This window comes from Scleropages formosus, chromosome 20 (genome assembly GCF_900964775.1).
Source record: "Scleropages formosus chromosome 20, fSclFor1.1, whole genome shotgun sequence".
NCBI classification, from domain to species: Eukaryota; Metazoa; Chordata; class Actinopteri; order Osteoglossiformes; family Osteoglossidae; genus Scleropages; species Scleropages formosus.
The window spans coordinates 18247571-18269701 of record NC_041825.1 but is presented as its reverse complement, the minus strand read 5'-3'; the positions used below and the strand labels follow the sequence as shown (position 1 = coordinate 18269701).

The following is a 22131-nucleotide window of genomic DNA, read 5'->3' as shown; positions in this document are numbered from 1 at the left end:
ACGTGAAGCTTCCTGAGGGAGCCATCCTTGTGGCATTGGGCACTCTCCTGAAATCTGATGCCGCGGAGCAAGGATGGCATTTCAAGGAAGGCGAGTTTTGCTGCGCCATCTCTGTCCTGCGACCCTGGTGCTGAGGCACAAGGTGTCAGTCAACCTGGGTAGCGCTCAGAGGACTACGGCAGGCTGGTGTGAAAACCGGGGCTTGGGGGTGAAAGCGCTCTCACCTTTCGTGTTCTGCCCATAAATAAGTGGCAGCGGGGATCTACAGCTGATTAATTGTGTGCCGTCAGAGGCGCCTGAAGGATGCCTGCTTCAGGAAACATGCCAGCTCCTTGAAAGAACATATCCGACTCCATTAAATGCATGTCGGCCGTAGAGGTCCCCCAGGGCCTTCCGCCGCTGCTTAATTCAATACTGCCGCTCTTGTCTTTCGGGCGCCGGATCCAATGATCAATCCTGGCAACCCGTAAACGGACGCAGAGAAGTGGGGTGGGGTGTGGCGAGGGGGGTGGCTAAGCATCGGCAGCTCCCAGAATGTACAGCTCATCCTTTCTGCACCACACCTTGTGGTATGTTGACCATAGAATGGTGATGTTCACCTCAGCTGAGCTTTACTGGAAGTAAAAATGTGTGGTCTTTGAAATTTTTGGGAGCAAGAAAAGCATTATTTGACTTTTGTCTGTTTGTTTTTGTAAGAGTCGTGCGCTATATTTTGTCCCGTGTATAACGGCATAAAATTAGTCATCACAGCTGGTTTTATCGTGTCGAACACACGGGTTGATAGGCGCTCCTAACTTGTTCAAGAAGCGTGTCACATCGTGTGGGCCAACGCAGCGCTCGCATCTTCAGAGGGTCACTCCACCGACTGCTGCATAGCCTTGCAGTGCTAACTGTGCATTTTTGCTACAGTCTGTGTGTGTGCATGCTGAGTCAGTTTTATCGCACCACACACACACATGCCCAGTGCACTGTCACTCTGCTGTTTACATAATCCCACCACTTAGTCACGAGAACAGGCGCGCTGTCCGGCTGCCGCTGACAGCCCCGGCTATGGCTCATCGCAGCACCTGCTGCAGCATGGGGCCAACTGCCACAGTCATGCTGCCAGCATGTTGCCCAGGGAGGAGAGCGAAGAGCAGCTCCATCATCCACCCCTTAATGCTTTTTGTGAAGCTGACTGGAGCTCTCTATATGTGTAGGTAGGGGTTAGTGACATGTCCTCGCATCCATCCGCCCCATCCCCTCCGGGGAATCGTGGGCTGTGGCTCAGCGTGGCATGGGTATGCTCAAATAGGGGACCCGCGCCAGGTCCCATGGCAGCAAAGGGGCAAAGGGTGACCGTCCCCCCCCCCCTTAATTGGAGCCTGGCTGAGTGCTGCCGTGCAGCTTATGTGACCTTTTGCATGTTCCTCTGAGCATTTGCTCATTTATCAGGCCTCCTGCTCTGTCTGCTTCTGCGTGGCCCGCAGGAAGGAAGTAATTATAAGCTGGTTCGGCTGGCCTCGGGCTGACGTGGCACACCGGACCTCCGAGTGAAGATCTGTCAGCTCAGAAGAACCAGGCTACTTTTTGCTGGGTGACAGGGAGGAAACTGAGCAAGCTCATATGTGAAATGGAATTATTATAAGGGACTTGAGTTTTACATTCGAATTTAGTATTAAATTACGGCCCCCCTCTTGTCAGCACTGCACTGAAAATGGCAGTTATTATTCCTACAGAAAATTTGTTGTTATAAGAGAGACATGGATAAGAACTTAATGTAGTGGAAGTGAAGACTTTGAGTGCAAGTCGGAGCTGTAAATCGTCACTGGTGGATGGGGCCTTCATCTGTTTTTACCTCCCCATCGTTCATGCTATGCCTTGTGTGTCATGTGACGCCAGTACCGCATCGCGAATATTCTCATGAACGGAGCACAGATGTTTTTACATGCATGATGAGACGTTGCATCGTACCTGGTTTAGGGGGAGCTCTCTGGGATCTTCCTTAGCTGTGTGAGGCTGGAAAAGAAGCAGTTCTATCCAACTCAACCTGAGCCCTGCAGCGGCACACTTTTCACAGCACTTGAGTTGCCATGGCAACCTGGCACTGCCAAGGTGCTGGTGAGGTAGCCAAGGGTACTCTTGCTCCCAGGAGCAATTGTACTTCTCCTTGGTACTTCACAGTACAACATCCTCTAGTATATAGAGATATTTGCACAGTTGTGCCTTTGTGTTCATGCACACAGCTGCTCCCGGGCTTGGTTGGTGGCACCCTAGCCAGGCGGCAGTGGCCTACTCCCAAGCACGACGCTCACCTCTGCCCTGGGGAATCCCTGCTACACTTTCAGTGGTTTTGCACACTCTTCTGCACCACAGAGTGCAGCTAGCCCTTCCCACTCTCACAGATTCCTCCTAAGAAGGAACGATGATTCAGAGCTTTGCCTTGGTATCACTGGGATTACTTCAGTGTTTTAGTGCACGTGATTATTTATCAGTGGTATAAAATGGTCAAACTGCCTGTTAAATTGACAAATGTTTCCTTTCAGTCAGAATAATCTTCCTGCAGAAGTACTGAGATAAGTAGTAGAATAGCAGGGTAATGCAGCATGTTCAAAATGAGTCCATCTGAGATTTGTGGCCTTCTGTTGAGTAGATTCCGGTTGCGTAATATATACCACACATCCTTCCAGAAAGTACAGGGCTTGCTCATCTTTGTCGGGTCAAGGTTAACTGTGGGTGTCATTTTTCAGTCATCCAGAATGAACCCCTTTTCAGAAGGTGGCATCTCTCTGCTTTATAGAAATTTGTTTGTTATGCAAAGCTCTAGTGTAATAATGTCAGAAGGGGAAGTAGCAAGTTGCGTGTTTTTTTTTTTTTCCCCCATACATGGTTGAACTAAACGTGGGGAAAAACAAACTTTAGAACATCAAAACATGGTTTTACGAATGTTTCTTAAACATGCACTTAATTTTGAACGCCTTTGTCATTCTGCATGTATCCTACAATATTGTCATTCTTGAAGGCCAGAGTAACTTCAGTGACATTAAAAGGTCTCAGCAGGGGTGGGATTTGTGTCTGACCTCTAAATGTTATTTTCAGCCCTTAGGGAACACACTCAGTTGCTGTAGTTGAATGCACTGATACACATGACATGGATCTGGGTGGGTGTCTGTATGTCCTGATGTGTTTGTGTCAAGGGCCTGAAGGAAAGAAAGAAAAGAGAAAAAAAAAAAAAAATTGTTGCACACCATTTGCGATTAAAGCCGGTGTCTCTTGGTTATGAAAGATGTTGACTTTTCTGGCAGTTTAATCCTAAATTTTTGCGTGTGAGGGACATTCTGGAGAAGATTGTGATTTAATGTACATCAGCTTTACAGTGAAATCTTGTATGCTCAAAATCCATGGTTTGATAAATCTTGCAGGATTTTTTTAAGGCTTAAATTAAAAAAAAAAAAAAAAAAGAAAGAAATCCAGATTAAGTGCAAAGTATCAAATTTCTATGAATACAGTTTCAGGACTGTGGTCTTTGTTTCTTTGGTGTCATTACACTGTCAAAAGTAATATCCTGAGGAAACGCCACGACATTAGCTGTGGGAATATGTCACTGATGTATTTAGTGCAATGGTCCTTGGTTCATGTGTGGTATTGGCATGATGTGTGTGTCAGTGTGAGATTCCTCAGTGGGTGAGCAATGGCAGTGAGACTCACCTGTGAGTATCAGCAGGCATGTCATCGACAAGGGGTCACAGACTGGTTCTAAGCTGCCTGCAGTCCAGTTTTACAGCTTCTGGGACCATCTTGGGCTGTAGTAGAAACCTCCGGAATGTGCTCATTTATTTGCACTGATCGTGTGTCTCCTCGGAGGGCTGCTCTGACATGACAGGGTGCTTTTTCACTGTAGCTTGTCCAGACAGAAGTGTTTGGCCTTTTTCTGTAAAGGACCGAAAAGGAAGGGGTGTACCGTACCCTGTCCGACAGGTATGGGTATCCCGACCAGAGCGGAGGGTTCCATAACATCAGCACAGTGACCAGAGCGATCTCACTGGGGAGTGGAGAGTGGGGAACTCCTACAGCACTGTTGGATGTGTGAGAACAGAAGAAGTGCAGTTCACCACTTGAAGGCCCTTTGATTGGATATTGACACATTCTCAAAATGAGAACACTTGAGCTTCAGGCCTGGCTGTCCTCTGTGCTCTTGGCAGCTTAGAGAGTTCACTGTCCAGTTTCTTCTTCTATATGGTACGTGTAACATTGTGCTGCGTGGTACACCTGTCCCTGATGGTTTCCAGATCTTGCAGGTGCCTGTCACACCTGAAGGAGGCAATAGTGCATTGATCAGTAGAGTTGCCCTGGACTTTGAATGTTCCCCACATAGGAGAATCATGCCAGATACAGCCCGTTGATGCAGAACTCCTGCAGAAGTCTGATCTTTTGAGTAAGCGTGTGTGGTTAGGCGTTGAGAAGATTGTGTTCATTGGCAGCACCTTTCTCTTTACCAAGATGTGGGCAAAGGGCAAGACGACCTCAGTCCATGGCTGTGACCACCTGCCCTGGTGTCTTAGGTGAAATTTCATGAAGGGCTTCACAAAGTATAATGCTCCTGGATCATGTGACTGAAGTGCAAATGGATGAAGGCCTTATCTGGCTTTAGTACACTTTTGCTTTGGAAGAGCTTTTGTTGGAAAACGTGACATTGTATATTGTTTTTCAGGTTTCTGGCCCAATAAACACTGAGTCAATGGAGTATACAAATTAGCATATCAAAACATTCTTAATGGAAATGAAATAATTGGTTTACTGGAAACTGACTTTGTTTCAGCATTGTGAACGGAATACGAGACGAGATGGTTCCATGATCTCAGGGCAGCCGTGTTTAGGGAAAGTGAACAGGTTCCGTGTCATTTTAATTACATTTTAAAAACTTTCATCTCCGAACCCATAAAAGGCAGCCATAGAAATTAATTGATTTCCTTGTATAAAAGGTTTCACTTGAAATTGTATGAAAAGAAGTTGATGAAGGTCTGGAACAGCAACAAATTGCTGAAGGATCTGACATAATGATGTATGGTTTCTTCAGCACAATTAACATGTGTGGCCTGATGAGAGACGGACCAATTCGGTCTGACTGATGGAGAGTTGAATGATAGGTGTGACATGAGAGGGACCCCTTGGTGGGCAGAGTGCCAGCTGCCACTGGCCCTCGCCTGACCCATTCATGTATAGTGTGTGTGTGTGTGTGTGTGTGTGTGTGTGCGCGCGCACGCTTGTGCTGCTCTCCAGGAGCCCTAGTGGGATACAGGGGTTCCATCTGCAGGCCTCACTGTGTAATCGCATTCTGCCTCTCCACAGTGTGAGCGTGTGGTCTCTGCAGGCGTCCGTTGGACTACAGAGAGCTCGGCGTGTAAAGGTGCCGCAACATGCCATCGTCCTCAAGTTTCTGACAATTTACAATAATGCATTTCCATGCTGCCCTTGATAAGGAATCGGGGATGTTTCGGGGTTGGTGAAATTTCCAGTCGACATTTTGTGTTCACGCTTAAGGTTCAGGGTGCAAAAGCAGAAGTGGATCAGATATTAAACTGTGCAGTGGTTGTATCACAAAGAGTGCTTGTCTGCTTTCAGAATATTTAAAAAAAATCATCATCACAGCTTTTGCTGCCCAGAAGGTATAACAGCTTCCCCCCCCCCCCCATACTGAGTCCAGGCAGAATGCTGAGTCCTTGGATGACTGCAGTGACAATAGCTGAATAGCGCAATCTACACAGCATTGTTGTTTCTTCTTGAGTCACTCACTGTTGTATCACACCGGAAGTTTCTGCCCTAGAGCACAGGGTTTGCGTTGGTACAGTAGAAGCCTAGGGCATGTCTAAATTCATTGTTAGCCTGAGTTTTAGATTAGAAAAGGCTGCAGTACTTTGTGTAATTTTGAAACAAGTGTTTGTTTTACTTAGATTTACATGAAGAGTCGTCAATGGGGAAGTGGGGAGTTTCATATGGGTGTGGGCGAGTATGACATGAAAGCTGAACTACAGGGGCCGCTGAACAATGGTGATGACTTGCTCAGTACTCAAGCTCTCCTTCAGTTATGCAACATCTCACTGTATGGACACCCACCAGGGAGGGGTTGGGGAGTCTTGCTGGACTGGAGAACAGTGACAGGAGTCGGGTCTCTCCTAGCTGGCTGACAGTGAGAAGGCAAATGCCATGAGAGCACCTCTGTGAGGGCCTGCAATTTAAAGACTTTGGGTTCCTCTGGATCAGGGTCTACAACAGAAATCCATTTCTCACCCACCTGGGGTTATTGAAGAGAAAGTGTGCGTAGAGGCTGTCGGTGCCTCAACAAATTTCACTCTCATGATGGACTGTTGCACCCCTACCCCCCACTTCCCCATCCTCTCCGAACACTGCATGTGGCGTGTTTTGGTTTCCATCTTTGCGTAGCAGTTCTTACTTTTCCGTAACAAGCCGAGTGCTGGACATTCCTGATTGTTACCGCTGGATTGTGGAGAGGAGGTAGAATCGGTGAGCCTTGAATTAGGAATTGGTTTTCATATTGAAACCAGACACAAAAGATCTCACCTTGGTCATTGTTTGTGCTTTGACAGAGCTTTGAAGAACTTAGTGAAATGTGTTCATGAATGAAAATGGTTTAGTAAAAACTATTTTCCTTTAAGTGCCTCTCCTTGTTTTTCTATTTTTTGTAATGTAATGCTGAATCCGGTTCAATCAGCTGGCTCAGTGCTGCAGTCATTCCTCATTACAGACTCCTTTGCTCAAGAGCACAAAGTGAGTTAATGCTTGTTTAAAAAGTAGGGCGGTGTTGTTTGCGACGGAGGTAATATAAGTAAAGCCATGGCCTTATCTGCGTGTCTAATTAAAACCCAGGGTAGACAGGCTTAATTACGACATCCTTGAATTACAAAGACCAGGAAGATGAGCCATTAAGAGAGCATTCAGTGACAATGGCTGGACATCGACGTTTGTCAAACACTTCTCACTTTCTACTCCACTCCCTACTGAGATTGAGGTGACGTACGGAGACCAAGCCTGAATCTTTTGCTTAAGTTTGCGTCAGAAGAGGAGCTTGACCGACTTTTTGGAAGCTATGTTAATAAAGGTATCCTTCTCCAGGTCACACAGGAGAGATGACATGTCCTACATATATGGGTCTTTGAAGCAGTATTAATAAAGTGAATGAAAAAGTGCAGGTCGGTCACGTGCCTGTGGAGTGACTGTTTCAAGGGATATGAGGCCTTGGTTGGGGTGATGCATGTCCTTCCCTCGTGTGTTGATTTTTCCCTCTTCCAGATGCTCACCCGTATGTTGGCAAGTGATGCCCGAAACCAACGATTTCTGCTGTTTTTTTCCTTTCCATTCTGTTCCATACAGCCATGCTGCTTCAGAAAAGGAACAAATAGCCAGCACTATGAAGTCGGTTTGAATGAAACACCCTTTGGACAGGTTGAGGCGTGGGTGGCTGAGGTGGCAGCGGCGCACTGTAATACTGTTAGACGCATTGGCTTGTTGTATTGACATTGTGACTCACCCTTTGTCCTTCCCTCTCTTCAGGCTCGCTACAAGCAGAGCCTGGACCCCACTGTGGATGAGGTGAAGAAGCTGTGCACCTCCCTGCGCCGCAATGCGAAGGAGGAACGCGTCCTCTTCCACTACAATGGCCATGGTGTACCCCGGCCCACTGTCAATGGCGAGATCTGGGTCTTCAACAAAGTAAGACGGGGATGCAAGCCTCTCTGGGGACTGGGCTAGTATTGGGTCACAGGGTTGGTGGGTTGGGTCACTGGCAGCACACAACTCCAATACGTAGGCGAGCCTGTTTTGGACTGTCACGGCTCCTGAACTAGGGCAAGAAATCAGGATTTTTCTGAATCGAGGTGTACCTGGCGGGCGGTCATGCCTTTGCCCTTTGACCAAAATATTTTTACAGTGTTGTTATGATGAGGGTACTTAAACCCTGTAGGATTCCTTCTCCGTCTTTTACTGAATGCTTCCGAGGTGCCGCAAGTTGGCTCTGCATGTATCTGCCCGAACTGTTCCCACACTTCACCCATGTGTTTAATCCATCTTTCAGACAGGGCCACGAATCCATGTCCCCACAACCCCAAGCTGAACCGATAGTCTCTCTCAAACAGATGTTTCCCTTAATTCCTGCCTTTTTTGCCTAGCCACCTCAGGTCTCTCGGTCACCAGTAAACCCCTCTGGGATATAGCAGGAAATGATATGATGTCACTCTTTTAAAATATTTAAACTTTTTTTTTGTCAGTGATAAACACAGATTATAATTACTGAATGTTCTGTAATTGCTGTGATTCAGGGAATAAATTTATCCTGAAGGGCAGTTGCGGTGTTTGTGATGGCAGAAGTGTACGCATCATGCTGAATTCTTTACTCCAAACACGTTGTTGTACGTCTTTCTGTGACTGTGCCTTTAAATTGACAAATGGAAGAGCTCATGCAGATGCCCGTAGTACTATTGTGTACTTGGTGCTTGTGTGTGTGCTGCAGTGTTTCTCTGCTGCATCATTGAATCGTGATTCAGGTTCAAGTGGTTTTTGTTATTCCTCTTTATAACTCTTGTGTACAGTGGAACGAAATGTCGTTTCTCCAGAGACCATAAAGTGCAAATACAAACTCTGAGACGAGTACAGGACATGGGCTGTAAACTCGTTCGTTGTGACACTGCCCGTTTCTTGAACGTGCGCAAAACACAGAATGTCTTGTTTGTGAATGATTGTGGCACAGTGACCATGCTAGCAATTGAGCATTTCACGAGTGGCGGGTTGCACATGGTGTAACAGCTGGTGAGGTCACAGGTCCCACTCCTAGACAGGGTTGTGTTAAACAAGCGTTTCCTGGAACAGTTCAGATTCAGTGCCTTTTCTGGGGTCCAACAGCAGGGTCCCTCTAGAAACCAGCTGTTCCCCCCCCATGACATTTACATGTTGTCCTTTCTGGTGATTTGACCACTGTCAGACAGCAAGTTCTGACCGACCGTTTTCATACTGTGACTCACCTCAACCTCTTCCTCTTTACAGAATTACACCCAGTACATCCCCCTCTCCATCTATGACCTGCAGACCTGGATGGGCAGCCCTTCCATCTTTGTGTACGACTGCTCCAACGCTGGTATCATTGTTAAGTCCTTCAAGCAGTTTGCCATGCAGCGGGAGCAGGAATTGGAGGTGGGTGGGGTCTTCTCTCACAGTGCCATTAATGTCTGCTGCTTTTTAAATCCACTTTTAGGCTTGCTCTGATTCCATATCCAATCACTGTTTGATGTTGTTGCTTGCAGGAGGTTTGACAGCCAGTGGGCATCCCTCACATTGCCTCATAAATATTCCAGTCAGGTTCTTTTTCACCGGAGGGAATCCCAATCGCTGTCTGCGGCAGGGCTGTGGTATCGAATGCATCAAGTGCTGCAGGCAAAACTGTCCGTCACTGTGGACTGGCACTCGACTCCTGCTGCCATGACCGTGTGGGCTCATTTTTATGGCTATTTTTTTTTTGGCCTTGGCACTGAGTACAACGCGTACAGGAGCTGTTCGTCCACGTAAGCCCACAAAATTTTGTGAGACCAGGCTATATCTGAGCCTGTCGGTCCCTCACGTGACCAGTGAGGCTCACCTCACACTTGTTTCCCTAGTGTGGCGTTCTCCTGGCTAACCAAGTGCTTTTGTTTGTTGGTGTTTGTTACCAAGCGGTGAAGTTCTGACCTTTTTGTGGAAGCAGTGGATACATTACTCCTTGAGATGGAAATCCACTCATCTGAAAGGCTCATAATGTGGGATTTTCTCTCTGCCAGGCCACATGAATGTCAATTCTTACCACAGAGCACTTCTGTTGCTCTTGACTAAAGTGTCTACAAAAGGCATAGAAGATAAATTAAATAATAATAATTACTATGTCAGTGTGAATAGTTTTGCAGCAGTTATATTGTGTGCTTCAACATGATAACTGGGCAGCTGGAGTAGAATGAATTAATCATGAGGTTTGGTTCTGTTTGGATTTTCCCTTTTCTTTTTATTCTGCACTGTAGCATTTCTGAATTTTTAACAGCACCCTCCATTGCTGTAGCCTAGTTTAATGATTCATGGTAAAGTTTGAGATGCTGCTAGATTATGTGGAAAAACAGTGAGGTTTTTCGTGTACTTAGAGAGCAGGACTCCTGACTTCCCCAGGGTAGTTCTCCCCTTTTTTTTCCCTCACACCTGTGCTGTGATGGGAAGGTACTGGTGAGTACTGGAGTGGGATTTCCCTCAAAGACTGAGAACACGCTTCTGTAGCAGCTTAGGGCTGCTGGCGCGGAGAGTGGGCTGACTTGCGCCGTGGTTTCGTGCTAAAAGCGTTCGATGCATACGCTTGTCAGGTTGAGAAAAGGACACGCGTAGAAAAGAGCAGATTTTGGAAGCGGTCTTTCAACATGGTCACTCGGTCGACAATAACTTGGTGGCGCTTAACATCAACAACAATCTTCAGTAGTTATTGTAACGGCTATGCACGTGGACGTGTAAGCCGAAGGTTGTTGGTTTAGTTCCCACTCCCTACTTACCCTGAATGATCCCAGTAAATATACCCTGCTGTAAATGAGTGAAATTCTGCAAGACACTTAATGTAAAGGCATCAGGCACTGAACTGATGACCATAATTCAGTCTTTTTATCTTACAGAATAATGAAGGAGGTTTTCGCATTAATACTTTTAAGTGTTGCGATTAGTTCAAAAACCAGTATTAGGCTTAGTTTTCCTACTGCTTGAACAGTCATCGGAAAAAAGCTGCTGGGGAACACCAGAGGGTGTTAGTTTTCAGGTGTCTTCACCTGAATAAGCTCTAAGTTTAGTTGTTTTGTCTCACTATATCTGTGTTCTGATTTCTCTTTTTTTTTTTGTTGTTGTTGTTGTTAAACTGTAAAGCTACACCTAAGTTTATGTGCCCATTCAGGCTGTAAGCAGTTCGTCAGCAGGACTGCAGAAGTAGATAGGGAGTGGAGTGGAGTGGGAAATACATGTCAGACAGGGCTCTAGTGTGGCATGGTTCCCCCGCTACGGTGTGACAGTCCCCTGTCTCCATATATATACACACACGTACGAGTTTCGATACATCCGCTTGAGACAGCCAGGAGCTCCTCGCATGCGTTCCGTACAACTGTCATCTTAGTAGAACATCTCGTCTTTGAGGACCTATCCTCTGCTTTGTATCATGTTTTGTGTCAAGGTGTGCGCTCCCTCAGGTGAGCTGTCTTGAGCCGTAGTTATAATAAAGGTCAGCTAGGCAGTGGAGGGAGGAGAGGGCTGGAAAATGTGCCTGTGTTCCCAGACGCACTGACAGCTTGATAAAGAACTCTGCCACCACACCCTTGTGATGGATTTTCAGTTGTTTGACCTTCTCTGCCCTCGCTTCCTGTCTCTGAAGAATTAGTGTTGTTATCATTTATTTGGCAGGTGGTCTTATCGGTGGTGACTTATAGAGGATAGGAATTCTCAAATTAACAGCGAAATGCTTTACGATTGAGGACAGTACACACCCAGCACAGGGCATTTTGTTAAAACATATCTTTGTATGCCACCAAAAATATCACAGTTGCAAGTGTACACTTGTTGCAGGAATTGAAGCTGTTTATTTGTACAGTATAAAAGACAAGACAGTAGTCTGGAAGTGCACAGGTGAGCAATAGGTCCATCTTTGTTAAAGAACAGCTTTGCAGCTAGCGATAAGTGGCCCGTAGGGTCCTGGCATGGAGTCGGTCTTGGTCTGCTGTTGGCCCGTGCCGCAAATACTTAGGGACGTCAGCTGGTAATAGTTGCCCTCCCAACACTGCAGCAGTTTTGTTGGCTGAGAGGATGGGTTGTATAGTGCACTACAAGACCAGTGGAGATGGTGAAGCAGAACTTTGTTCAAAGATTGCACTGTAAGTCAGACTTCAGCATATTTAAGCCTTTGATGTAAAGGATAGTCAGCTAATAGAATGCAGTGCCAGTGCAATAAGAGACCGCAACTAGTTTGAACAGGCAGAGAGGACCATCTAAATGATTTGCATGCTGAAGACTCCATCTGCATGAAATGAGTCTGCTGGTACACAATAGTGGTGTTCAGATGCAAGTAGAGAAATTCTCTGTGGAAGTCCCACTCCATCCATCATGCTCAGCCACTGCGTTCCAGTACACCATGTCTCCTTTCACCATTGTGAATCTGGAACACCTTGGTATTGAGTGGTTAAGACCATGTTGCTATCCCGCAGTGGCAACACTTTGGACTGCCTCTTTTCAGTTGAGCAGTGTTGTTTCGTTTCGTGTCGGCAGCCAGAGTTTCTACGATCGTCATAATTTAACACAAAGTCATCAGGTGCGGAGTTAAAGTACAGTGACCTCAGAGTTGGGAAATAAGCAGTTGTTGCAGCACGCAGATGTTAAGACAATGGAGAAGTTTTTGAAGGTGAACAGGATTTTGGACCGCAAGTGAATGTACCCTTGACTTGAAAATTGGGGGCCTGAGTCATTTTCCAGCCGGTCAATTTTTTCCTACTGTATTGTCGTTGTCATTTACCTGCAAAGTGAAGAGGCAAAAGAATGGAAGGAAAGCAGATGTCTGTCATGCAGTGTGAGTACCAGAGCTCCAGGATCTATGAATCATTGATACGCAGCTAACGACCACGTGGGCCCAATATAGAGCACAAATCTGTTACCGCCTACTAACGGTATAATGTTTGTTGCTGCGTCTAAGTGCCTCGTGGGAAGAATGCGCGCGTCCTGTGCTGAACCGGTGTCAGGGATTAGTATCCGTCAAAACGTTCAGGCCAATTAAACAACCGTATTTTTCTCAGGCATAGATGAGCTGGTTGTTCTAGTGGCGAACTACAGCACTATGCTTATAGTCATCGCCTGTGGTAAGTGGCAGTGTTCAAATTGGAGTACTGCAATGAAGCAATGAATACCGCACTGAAGCAATGGAGACACCAGGGTACAAGTATGTGTCTCACCTTCGCTTCACTGCTGCGCTGTCGCAGCTGCCACTCGATGCCTGCACCGTGTTGTCTGAGAGCAGCGTGTCGCTCAGGAAAGGGGGACATGCTCGAAATATCGATGTTAATAAGGAGGAATGAACTGGAACGCACAGGAAACGACAAGCCCCTTTTTGGGAGGTTCTGCAGAGGAAGCTATAGCTGCAGATGTCACATTGTATTGGTTGTGCAGTGTGTGTAAGAAATATGAAGTAAGAAATATTGCCTTGGTATTGTCAGTGTTATTTCGGCATTTAGAGGAAATGCGCAATGCCTGGAGACTTGGGTGTTTGGTCGAGAAAGGTCCAGATCCCCTGAAATATGGTGATACTCAGCATCCCCCTGGGAGTCTGCTTCGTGGTTGACGTCCTTTTGGAGTTTTACATACTTTTGTGGAGTTCTCCCCCCGAAGTTGGCTGCCTTCTTGCTGTTATTCATTACCCCCAGTGTGCTGTTATTTGATTTACTTCACATTAATCTGATTGACATTTTCGCTGTTAAGCTTTATAGAATTATCTTCAAGAATCCATGTGAGACAGGTTGACTAATAACTCTGAGGTAAATGTGATTATTTTTTGATGGCGCCTCTTCCCTTAATGACATGTCATGCGATAGAGCACCTGGTGTCAGGTTTCCTCTTCGGTTTGTTTGCGCAAGTGGGAAGTGAGGGGGTGGGGTGGGGAGTACCTGTCAGCGGAGGTCCAGGGGGAAAGCTTGTGCTGGGCTCTGCGCTGACAGTGTGCTCTCTCGAGAAATCTAGGTGAAGTGTTGCCTTACTTCCGTGCTGGCACCAATTATACTGGATTTAGCATGCCTTGCGTCAGATTGCGGGTAATGCACCACTGTTACGTTCCCTGTTGCTGTTGTGTAGTCCCCAACTGATGTGTGTATGACACATTTGGCATTTGTATGGTTCTTCCCTTGTGTTGGAATGCAGTATAGCTGTAATGAAGCTCAGAACTTGCCGCCACCTTCAAACATACTAGAAGCGTGGTCTGCTTTGCTTATTCTGTCTAGTGGGATGCACGTCGTAAGTGAGAGATTAGGATTTCTTTATTCCCCCCTCTTAAACTGATCTCATGTAGCACCATCCATTCACGCTTCCCTGATCGCAAAAAGTACCGAAAACAAAAGCTTTTGAAACCACTGTGTAGGGCCCCTCTGTCCAATCTGAACCGTTTTCCTCTTCGTCCGCAATGCAACCACCTGCGCCATGTTTGTTAGCTCTTTGGAAATCAAAGGCTCTGCATGGAAGAAGACCCACAGCATTGTCATTGGCGGGGGCCCTTTGAAGCCAGGTTGACATGGATGCTTCCACAGATGACCCTGTTCTCTGGATTGGGTGTTGTCCTGTGTTTGCTGTTGGAATGCATGCATGCCCAGTTTCCATGCTAGGAATATTCCGTCCCTGAAAACTGTTTGCAAGGAGCGTTTCTCTAATGTTTTTGTTGGATGTGCTTGACTTATATAATTTGTTGCCGCACATCTGGTTACAAATGGTCTAGCAGTCATCTTAAAGATTTGTTCACGGATAGAGTTTTGAGTGTACGCAAAGAATCCAGACAAGCTTATGCTGAATGTATAATACAAACGTGTGTGTGTGTGTGTGTGTGTGTGTGTGTGGGCGCGGGCGCGCGCGATATTGATCATCTTCGCTAAAGAGGATATTTTTAAGGTAACTAGATAAATCTTTTATCGCAGAATTGTTGAGTAGCTCTTCACTGAATCTTATAATGCAGAACAGGCACAGAGGACTTAGAATTCTATACTCAGATACTGTCGATCAGTTGTTCCATTATTGGTAAAGAGTTGTATACATAATGTATACATTATGATACTGAATTAGTGGTCTCTCTGCATCTTGCATAGATATTTTTGTACTTTGTTCTCTCTCGATAGGGTGTGCGTTTCAGTCCTGCAGGAAAGTGCTCAGTTTATTTTCCGAATGTAGAATGGGCCACGTCTGAAGTAGTGGTTAAGGAAGTGGACATGAGACGACATCGTGCAATCCTTTCTGTTGCTAAAAGTAGCAGTATGAAGGGGTGAAGTGCGAAAAATTTTCACCTGCATGTGTCTCCGCTGGATCCCGCTCAGACAAATATCACGATGCGCAAAAGTATATCCCTGACCTGTCATGTTGTTTCCTCTGCCTGTGCTCAGGTAGCTGCCATCAACCCCAACCATCCACTGGCACAAATGCCCCTGCCCCCCTCCATGAAGAACTGCATCCAGCTGGCTGCCTGCGAAGCAAGCGAACTGCTCCCCATGAACCCTGACCTTCCAGCTGACCTCTTCACTTCCTGTTTGACCACACCCATCAGGGTGGCCTTACGCTGGTGAGCCTGCTCCCCCCGTACATGTGTGCACACACTAACACGCACATCTGCATGCGCATGTACGTGGTTGTCTGCCTCCCATGCACTTCTGGACTAAGTCTTGTTAACGCAGGAGCAATGAGTCCCTATCACTGCTTTAAAAGTTTCAGAAAGCAATATATCCTGCTGCCCAAGACTGTTAAGATCTCTAATGTTCATTCAGAAGTTTCATCTTTATCTGCAAATTTTGCCATATTCAACAATAATTTGATTTGGAGAGATGTTTAAGAGACACCCTGGATGCTGAATGGACTATCATTACGGTCTCCTGTTGCGCTCAGTGGTTGTCTAAAGGGCCGTCAAAATATCTTCTTTTTTTTTTTTTTTTTTTTTTTTTTTTTTTTTTAAATGTCAAACAACGGTAAATTTCAGCTCCCGAAGAGAACATTTTGGCTTACCAAACATGGGCTTCTATAAGTACCTACAGCTATGTCATTTTATTACAACCCTCATATCTGCATTATACACCTTTTTTGGTACTGTGTTGGTACTGATTCTTACTCTTTATTGTGGGAAACATGGGAACATGACCTTGACTTGTCTTTTAGTGAGTATGATTGATCATCTACTGTATATGTGCTAAAGTCTTTCCTGCCTGCACTGCCCTGTGCATCCTGAATCAAAAATTGGAGCTCATCCACTGAATACTACCTTATCGCAGCATGTCTTTGTTGGATGTTTTCCTGGGGGATATCTCAGCTGCGTTTTACACGTAAAACCTCTCCAGGCACTTTGATACATTTATTTTTGGGAATGTAATATGATCCAAGCTTACTGGAATGGGGTTCACGCCGCTGTTCGAAAACCTTTAACAAAAAAGTGAGATTTGCCTAAATCTGTTGTCTTGTTTAACTACAAACCAAATTCCTTTATCGATGAACTTAAAGAACATGGGCTGATTTGCTCTTGCATATGTGCCAAAGAAATGTATTTTAATGCTATTCTCTAAACCTGAAGTTCCCTCTGAAAATATGTACATCACCAAAGTTTTTAAGTGTTTAACCTTGTGCTGTTCATAAAATTAATTTAAAAAACATAAATGATCTGGGTGAATTAAGGACAAGTGCTCTTACATATTTTCCCAGTTAGATGGGTGTGTGGAAAGTTTAAAGTATTTGTAAAAGAATCTTCTGTGCAGAATTATAAAAAATACATGCATTTAAATTTTACACTAAATAATTAACAATTACAAAGCTTTATAACCTGATGTTCACAACATGGAATGGTTCAGCTCCGTTAACGTTCACCCGCGTTTTGCTGTTAGTTCTGTAAATCACACTCTAGAAGATTCCTTTACTCCACTAGTTTAAAGAAGGAAAAAACTTTTGCAGGTTGTGGCCTTGACTTCTTATATTTACATTTATTCATTTAGCTGACACTTTCCTACAAAGTGACTTACAATGTTAGTCTACCTATAATTATTTACCCATTTATTATAGCTGGGTAAATTTTTCTTTTCCTCTTTCTTTACTGGAGCAATTTTTACGGTACGTACCTTGCTCAGGGGTACTTCAGCCAGATGTCAGATTCAAACCTGCAACCTTTGGGTCTAAAGGCAGTAGCTCTAACCACTACGCCACCAGCTCTCCCGTTCTTGGCTAAAGGACGGATGTTACACAAGTCACAGGGATGTTGAGGCCACATGGTTGTTTGTTTATTACTGGATTACTGCAAGTGGATCCGCAGGTACTTTGTATGATTGGGGAAAAAACTGCTTTCAGGATGGCGAACTTTTCCATTATTCAATTTGCTCAATTAAAAATCTAAGTATAGACTGTCCTTGGGCTTCAAGCGCTGCAGATTTCTGAAAATGCAGAATATTGTAGTTACCCAAGTTCCCTGTGGTTTGATAGCATATTATTAAAACTGTAATACCATATGTATCGTCACGCTCCTTGTAGTAAAATCAGTTCCGGAACGTCTTAATTTTGCCGTAGTTCCCTAAGTGCTTTTTCCTGGAACTGAACAAAAATGGGCCAGCTTTAAGCTCACTGCCCTTTGCATCCCTAGTGATCTAAAACAAATGAATAATTTCTGGGTAACTATGTAGTCTGGGGTGGCAAGTGAGAGGACAGAAGAGCGCTTAATACCTCCGGTGCTTTTATTTTTTTTTTAATCCTGCTGCAGCTACAGATCTTGCATGCCTATCAGACATGATTTCATCATCCTTGTATTCCCCAAATTACGCAAGCTTGGATACGAACGGACTAATACGCATTAAGGGCACTCGTGCGATTGCATTAGTGTATGAATTGGCGAGCCAAATTAGACAAATGTAATTGGTGTTTTGGAGGCAATTAGTCTGGGAGGGAATGACAGGGGCTGGAAATAGCATCTTCCTCCTCCTCCCGTGTCTGCTCTCGGGTTATGCCAAATGGACCCAGCCCGAGTGCTGCCCGTACTCTTCCCAGAGTGGATTTTCCTTGGGTCCGGGTAGCGTGGCCCACAATTCTCCCAACAACAGTGAGTTTCATTGACTGAAATGAGTTCCACACTGTGCTTAACTTCCTATTCCAAATCAGTCTAATTTGTGCACTTGATAAGATATAATCCTCCTCGTGTTTGTGTGTGTGTGTGTGTGTCTAGCTAGCTATGTAGCACTTGGACAGCTTGGGGTGGATCTTTTCCTCTCTCATGTCAGCTGCCAGTGGCATGTGCTTATCATGAAAAAATGAAGATGGCTTTCTGGAAACAGTAGCATGTGGGTCAGGCCCAGTGGCATTTGGCCTCAGGTTGGCAGTCCAGTCTGCAATACACACACGTGGAACAGTCTGTTCATCACAGGGAAGGAGTTACTAGTTAAAGCTTCCAGAGTACATCTGAGAGGCAGGCCTTATGTGCACTGAAGACAGACTCCTTTGGAACTCGCGTATAACCCTGTACCTTCAGCCCAGAAAACGTGTCTGCTGGGCTTTTCTGAAGTTGTCGATTCTTTTAAAACTGTTATCGCACCTCCGAGTGAAAGACAACAGTTCATGTAGTATGTTGTGAGCTTTTGAGTGTGGTGGATGGAATTCCCTTTGCCGCCTGACCCGAGTGTTTTCAGTGGGAGCCGATAATATACTGTGAGGTTGGCTCTCCTCAGGGTTCTCTCTCTCTCACACACACACACACACACACACACACACACACACACACACACTCTTCCCCCCTTCTCTCTGTCTGTCATCCTGCATTTGCACTACAAAGTGGAGTGGCTTTGCTGGATGCTAGATGTGACGTGGGCACCTCTCCAGTTGGGGAAAGCCAGGGAATACAGAGGATGAGAGAGCTGCCAAAGCAAGATGGGGGGGGTGAGGGGGCAGCAGCTGGGGAAGGGCTCAACACAAGGTCACCCACGTTCTCTGTTGGAGCATTTAACGGTAGATGATGCTGTTTTCTTTAGGTGCCTGTAAGCTGGGTGACATTCAGTGTTATGAGACCTGCCGTGTTCAGTTTCCACCAATTGATTTGTGTTTTGCTTTGAGCTCATCTCTGGATATTGTTTGTCATTAGCGGCACAGCCAGACCTTATTAATGCATATCCATAATATTTAAATGGAGTCCTTAATTCATGGACTACTTGAACAGGATCTTTCCATTCACATTCCGTTAAAATGATACGGGGAGATTTTCTTTGTCATACAAAGCTTAATCCTAGTAATATTTGTTAATTATTTTTTTATTCCATTTTGACAATTAATTGAAGTAATATCAGTCCAGAAGATGAAAATGACTTGGTCTGCACAATGTGAGATGAAGCATTCAGTTGGAATGTTTTTTTTTTTTATTGTATGTGCTCTGAAATAAATAGATAAACCCCATAATTTGAAGTGCTGGTGCCACCATCCTCGTTCATTGTACCTCATAGTTGTACTCTGAACCCTGGGAAAACCATCAACCCAGAACCAACACTTTAATGGACTTCTAAGCTTAGCTAACTCAGGGAATGCTCTAAATCAAATTTAGTGGTGGAGATTTTATGTATCATTCACTACTGAAGCCAGCGCTCGTGGGTTCTGCTGACCTCGAAACAAGTCGGCCCAGTGCCTTGAGCAAATGGCTCCCTGCTTTGATTTAGTGGAGTCCTTTCTGTGCACCAGTGGACCCCTTCATGCCTTCTGAGCTTTTGTGACTGGTGTCTGAGGTGAAATGGTGGCTACAGTTGCTCCCATGGGTTCTCCAGTTTTGCGCCCTACAGTTCTACCAGCCATAGTTTTTGCATGCTGTGATCCTGTTGGTCCCTGGTTTCCGTGCTAAGTGTGGGAATGACTGTGCTCAAGGCTCTCCTTTGTCAGGTCCCCTGATTTCCCCAACCCCCTTCTTATTTCCAGCCCAGGGTACCCTGTTGGTTCAATCAGAATAGACCTCCACTTAGCTGGTAAGGTTAAATAACTGAGAAGCAATATAGAGTCTCTATATATAGGATAGAATAGTCTGAAATCCCTTGGCGAAAGCATTGTCCTGATGGCTGCATCCTTTGCTTTCCATAGCGGTTCCACATAGGCTCAGGAAACTGCATGTACAGGCCGAATAGAGAGAGAGTTTCCACCAGCATTGAAGCAGAAAATCGTTACTGATGGAGTGTTGTCTTCAGGGATTTCCCCGGTGCTCCAAGGTGGGGGATGTGCTGTGAATCGGAGGGGGTGCGGGCAAAACAGTGCTGATTTTTTTTTTTTTATTTAAGTGGTGCTTTCTGACTCAAGGTAGGGAGGACTGTGAGAACAGAGAACACACTGCTGGGCGAGGGTCCATCCCTGCGGACTGCGACTGGCACTGGCGGTCTGCTTGGTGTCAGAGAACTGTCAAGTTAAGGAATATCGTCTTGTAATGAAATGGTGTCATTGAGGGGGACTTATGATAAAGTATTTTCTCCCCTCCAGGTGCTGTATTTCAGCAGAAGAACATTGCATACTATTTATCATTCCCTCTCTGCTTTTCCTTGTTCTTCTTGAGTGGCCAGCCCCCTGTGACATAACCCTGTGCAACTGCTGCATGAACTGAGACGCTGCTATTGGACACATGTCCACATTTCTCTGGCAGCGTATGGCTTGTAGTTGTGACGATATGTTGCCCTCGTACCTTTTCCTCCAAATCCCTCTCTGTTGACTGTCACATAAGATTATTTAATTCCATCTGATACGGAACAAAACCTAGGATAGTAGTATGTTAACAGGGATACTCGGCTGTGCAGTAGTTTAGGGAAGGAGGAGTTGCATGGTGCTGGTAAAGAGCGGTCCAGATACACAGTTGTGAAAGTATGCCAGGCACAAAGTGTAAAATGCATGATCACAAAACAGCCTAATGGTATATGCTCTGTTCAAAGGTCAGGAATGCAGAGAAGGAGAGGCGGAATGTCTTTCTTGTTGGAGCCTTGTTCACTGCTTGATAGAGAGGGAGTTGGGCAGTGGACTGGGGCAGATGATTGAAGGTGGTTGCCTCTGGATTTTAACTTTGGCATTCCTCTGGATTCCAGCGTTGACTCAGTCTGTCCTCCTGTATGAAATTCCCAAGCACTCCACCTCCCCCTGCGTTTACTGTAAAGCATGCTCTCATCCTCCTGTTGGGCTGCTTCTTCTGTGCTGTGTGGTAGGGGGTACCATATTCATCCCTGTTCCTAGGCCAACCTGGAATTGTTGTTGAGCTCAGTTGTCCTGTCATCCTGGGAAGGACCTGCTGTTCAGCACCCATACTTTAAATATGCTAAGGGAAACCAGAAATCCAAAGTTGGCAACATACCAGAAATACTTCACAGTTCATTGACAAAGGAAGTGAACTGAACACCTACCCACTTCCTTCCCTCACTCGTTATTACATCCTGCCGAGCATCACTTGCTCTCCTCGCCCAGCCTCTGTAGGAGAACCAGCACAGAGCACGTAGATCCTGCAGCTGCTCCCATGTCTGCAGTGCTTCCAGCCTGTGCCAGAGGGCTGAGCTGCAGGGAAGTTCGGAAAGTGGGCAGATAGCATCTTGAAGTTCACAATTTGAGCGAATGCATAGAGGTCAAAGACCCTGTTCATACGCTTGGAAGTGAGTATCAGGTAGTGGAGTATGAGTTGCTATTATAATGGTTTTGCAGGACATCTACTCGTCCTCAGTAGAATTCCAATCTGAATCTTCCCTCATTGTAGAGAGGAGTTTGTCCAGGGAGAGTGAGACAGTTAGCCATTGTCTAACACTACACTATTACTGTACATATGTAAATGTCACAAATTAACAGCACGTTCAACCCAAGAACCTACAGCTGTGTTGGATGTGTTATCTGATACTGGAGTTTTGTTGACTGTGTTGGATACACACACAGAGGTATTCTTTCTCTGTGATTTCTTCCACTTTCACCAAGTCCACCTTCGTCCCCAGATATTAGCAAACAGTGTTTTTTAAGTGCCCAGGAAGGCTTTTTAAGATCCTAAAAAGTGCTAACATTCTCTTTAACCTGCTCTTCCTATCATTAAACCTTCTTGAGACATCCGTGTTTACGTACTTCCACCCCTTCTTCCTGCTCTTTGCATCTCATTTGACATAGTTCTTATATTTACATTATTGCATATATAGTCATACTCCAAGATATGCCTATTTGAGTAATGGCTTGGTGTCATCAACAGAACAATGTAATACACATGTACACATTCACACACTGTTGGCATTACGGACTCACCAATTCAGTTGAAAATGGTGTCTTTAAACTGTGTGAGGTGTGGTTTGCAATAGCTGAGTGAAGACAGCCAGCCATATAATATTAGAGTAATTAATAAAAGTAAATTGCCTTGTTCAGTGATAACTA

General features: G+C 45.3%; 1 protein-coding gene across 5 annotated transcripts in view; it reads left to right on the top strand.

Annotated features, from left to right (window-relative positions):
- Positions 1 to 22131, top strand: part of rptor (regulatory associated protein of MTOR, complex 1) — a 126197-nt gene that overhangs the window by 34530 nt on the left and 69536 nt on the right. For all 5 annotated transcript variants that reach the window (XM_029246691.1, XM_029246692.1, XM_029246693.1 and 2 more), the window contains 3 exons: positions 7549 to 7707; positions 9034 to 9180; positions 15153 to 15328. In XM_029246691.1, coding sequence (XP_029102524.1) covers positions 7549 to 7707; positions 9034 to 9180; positions 15153 to 15328 — 482 coding nt within the window. The remainder of the gene's footprint in view (positions 1 to 7548; positions 7708 to 9033; positions 9181 to 15152; positions 15329 to 22131) is intronic.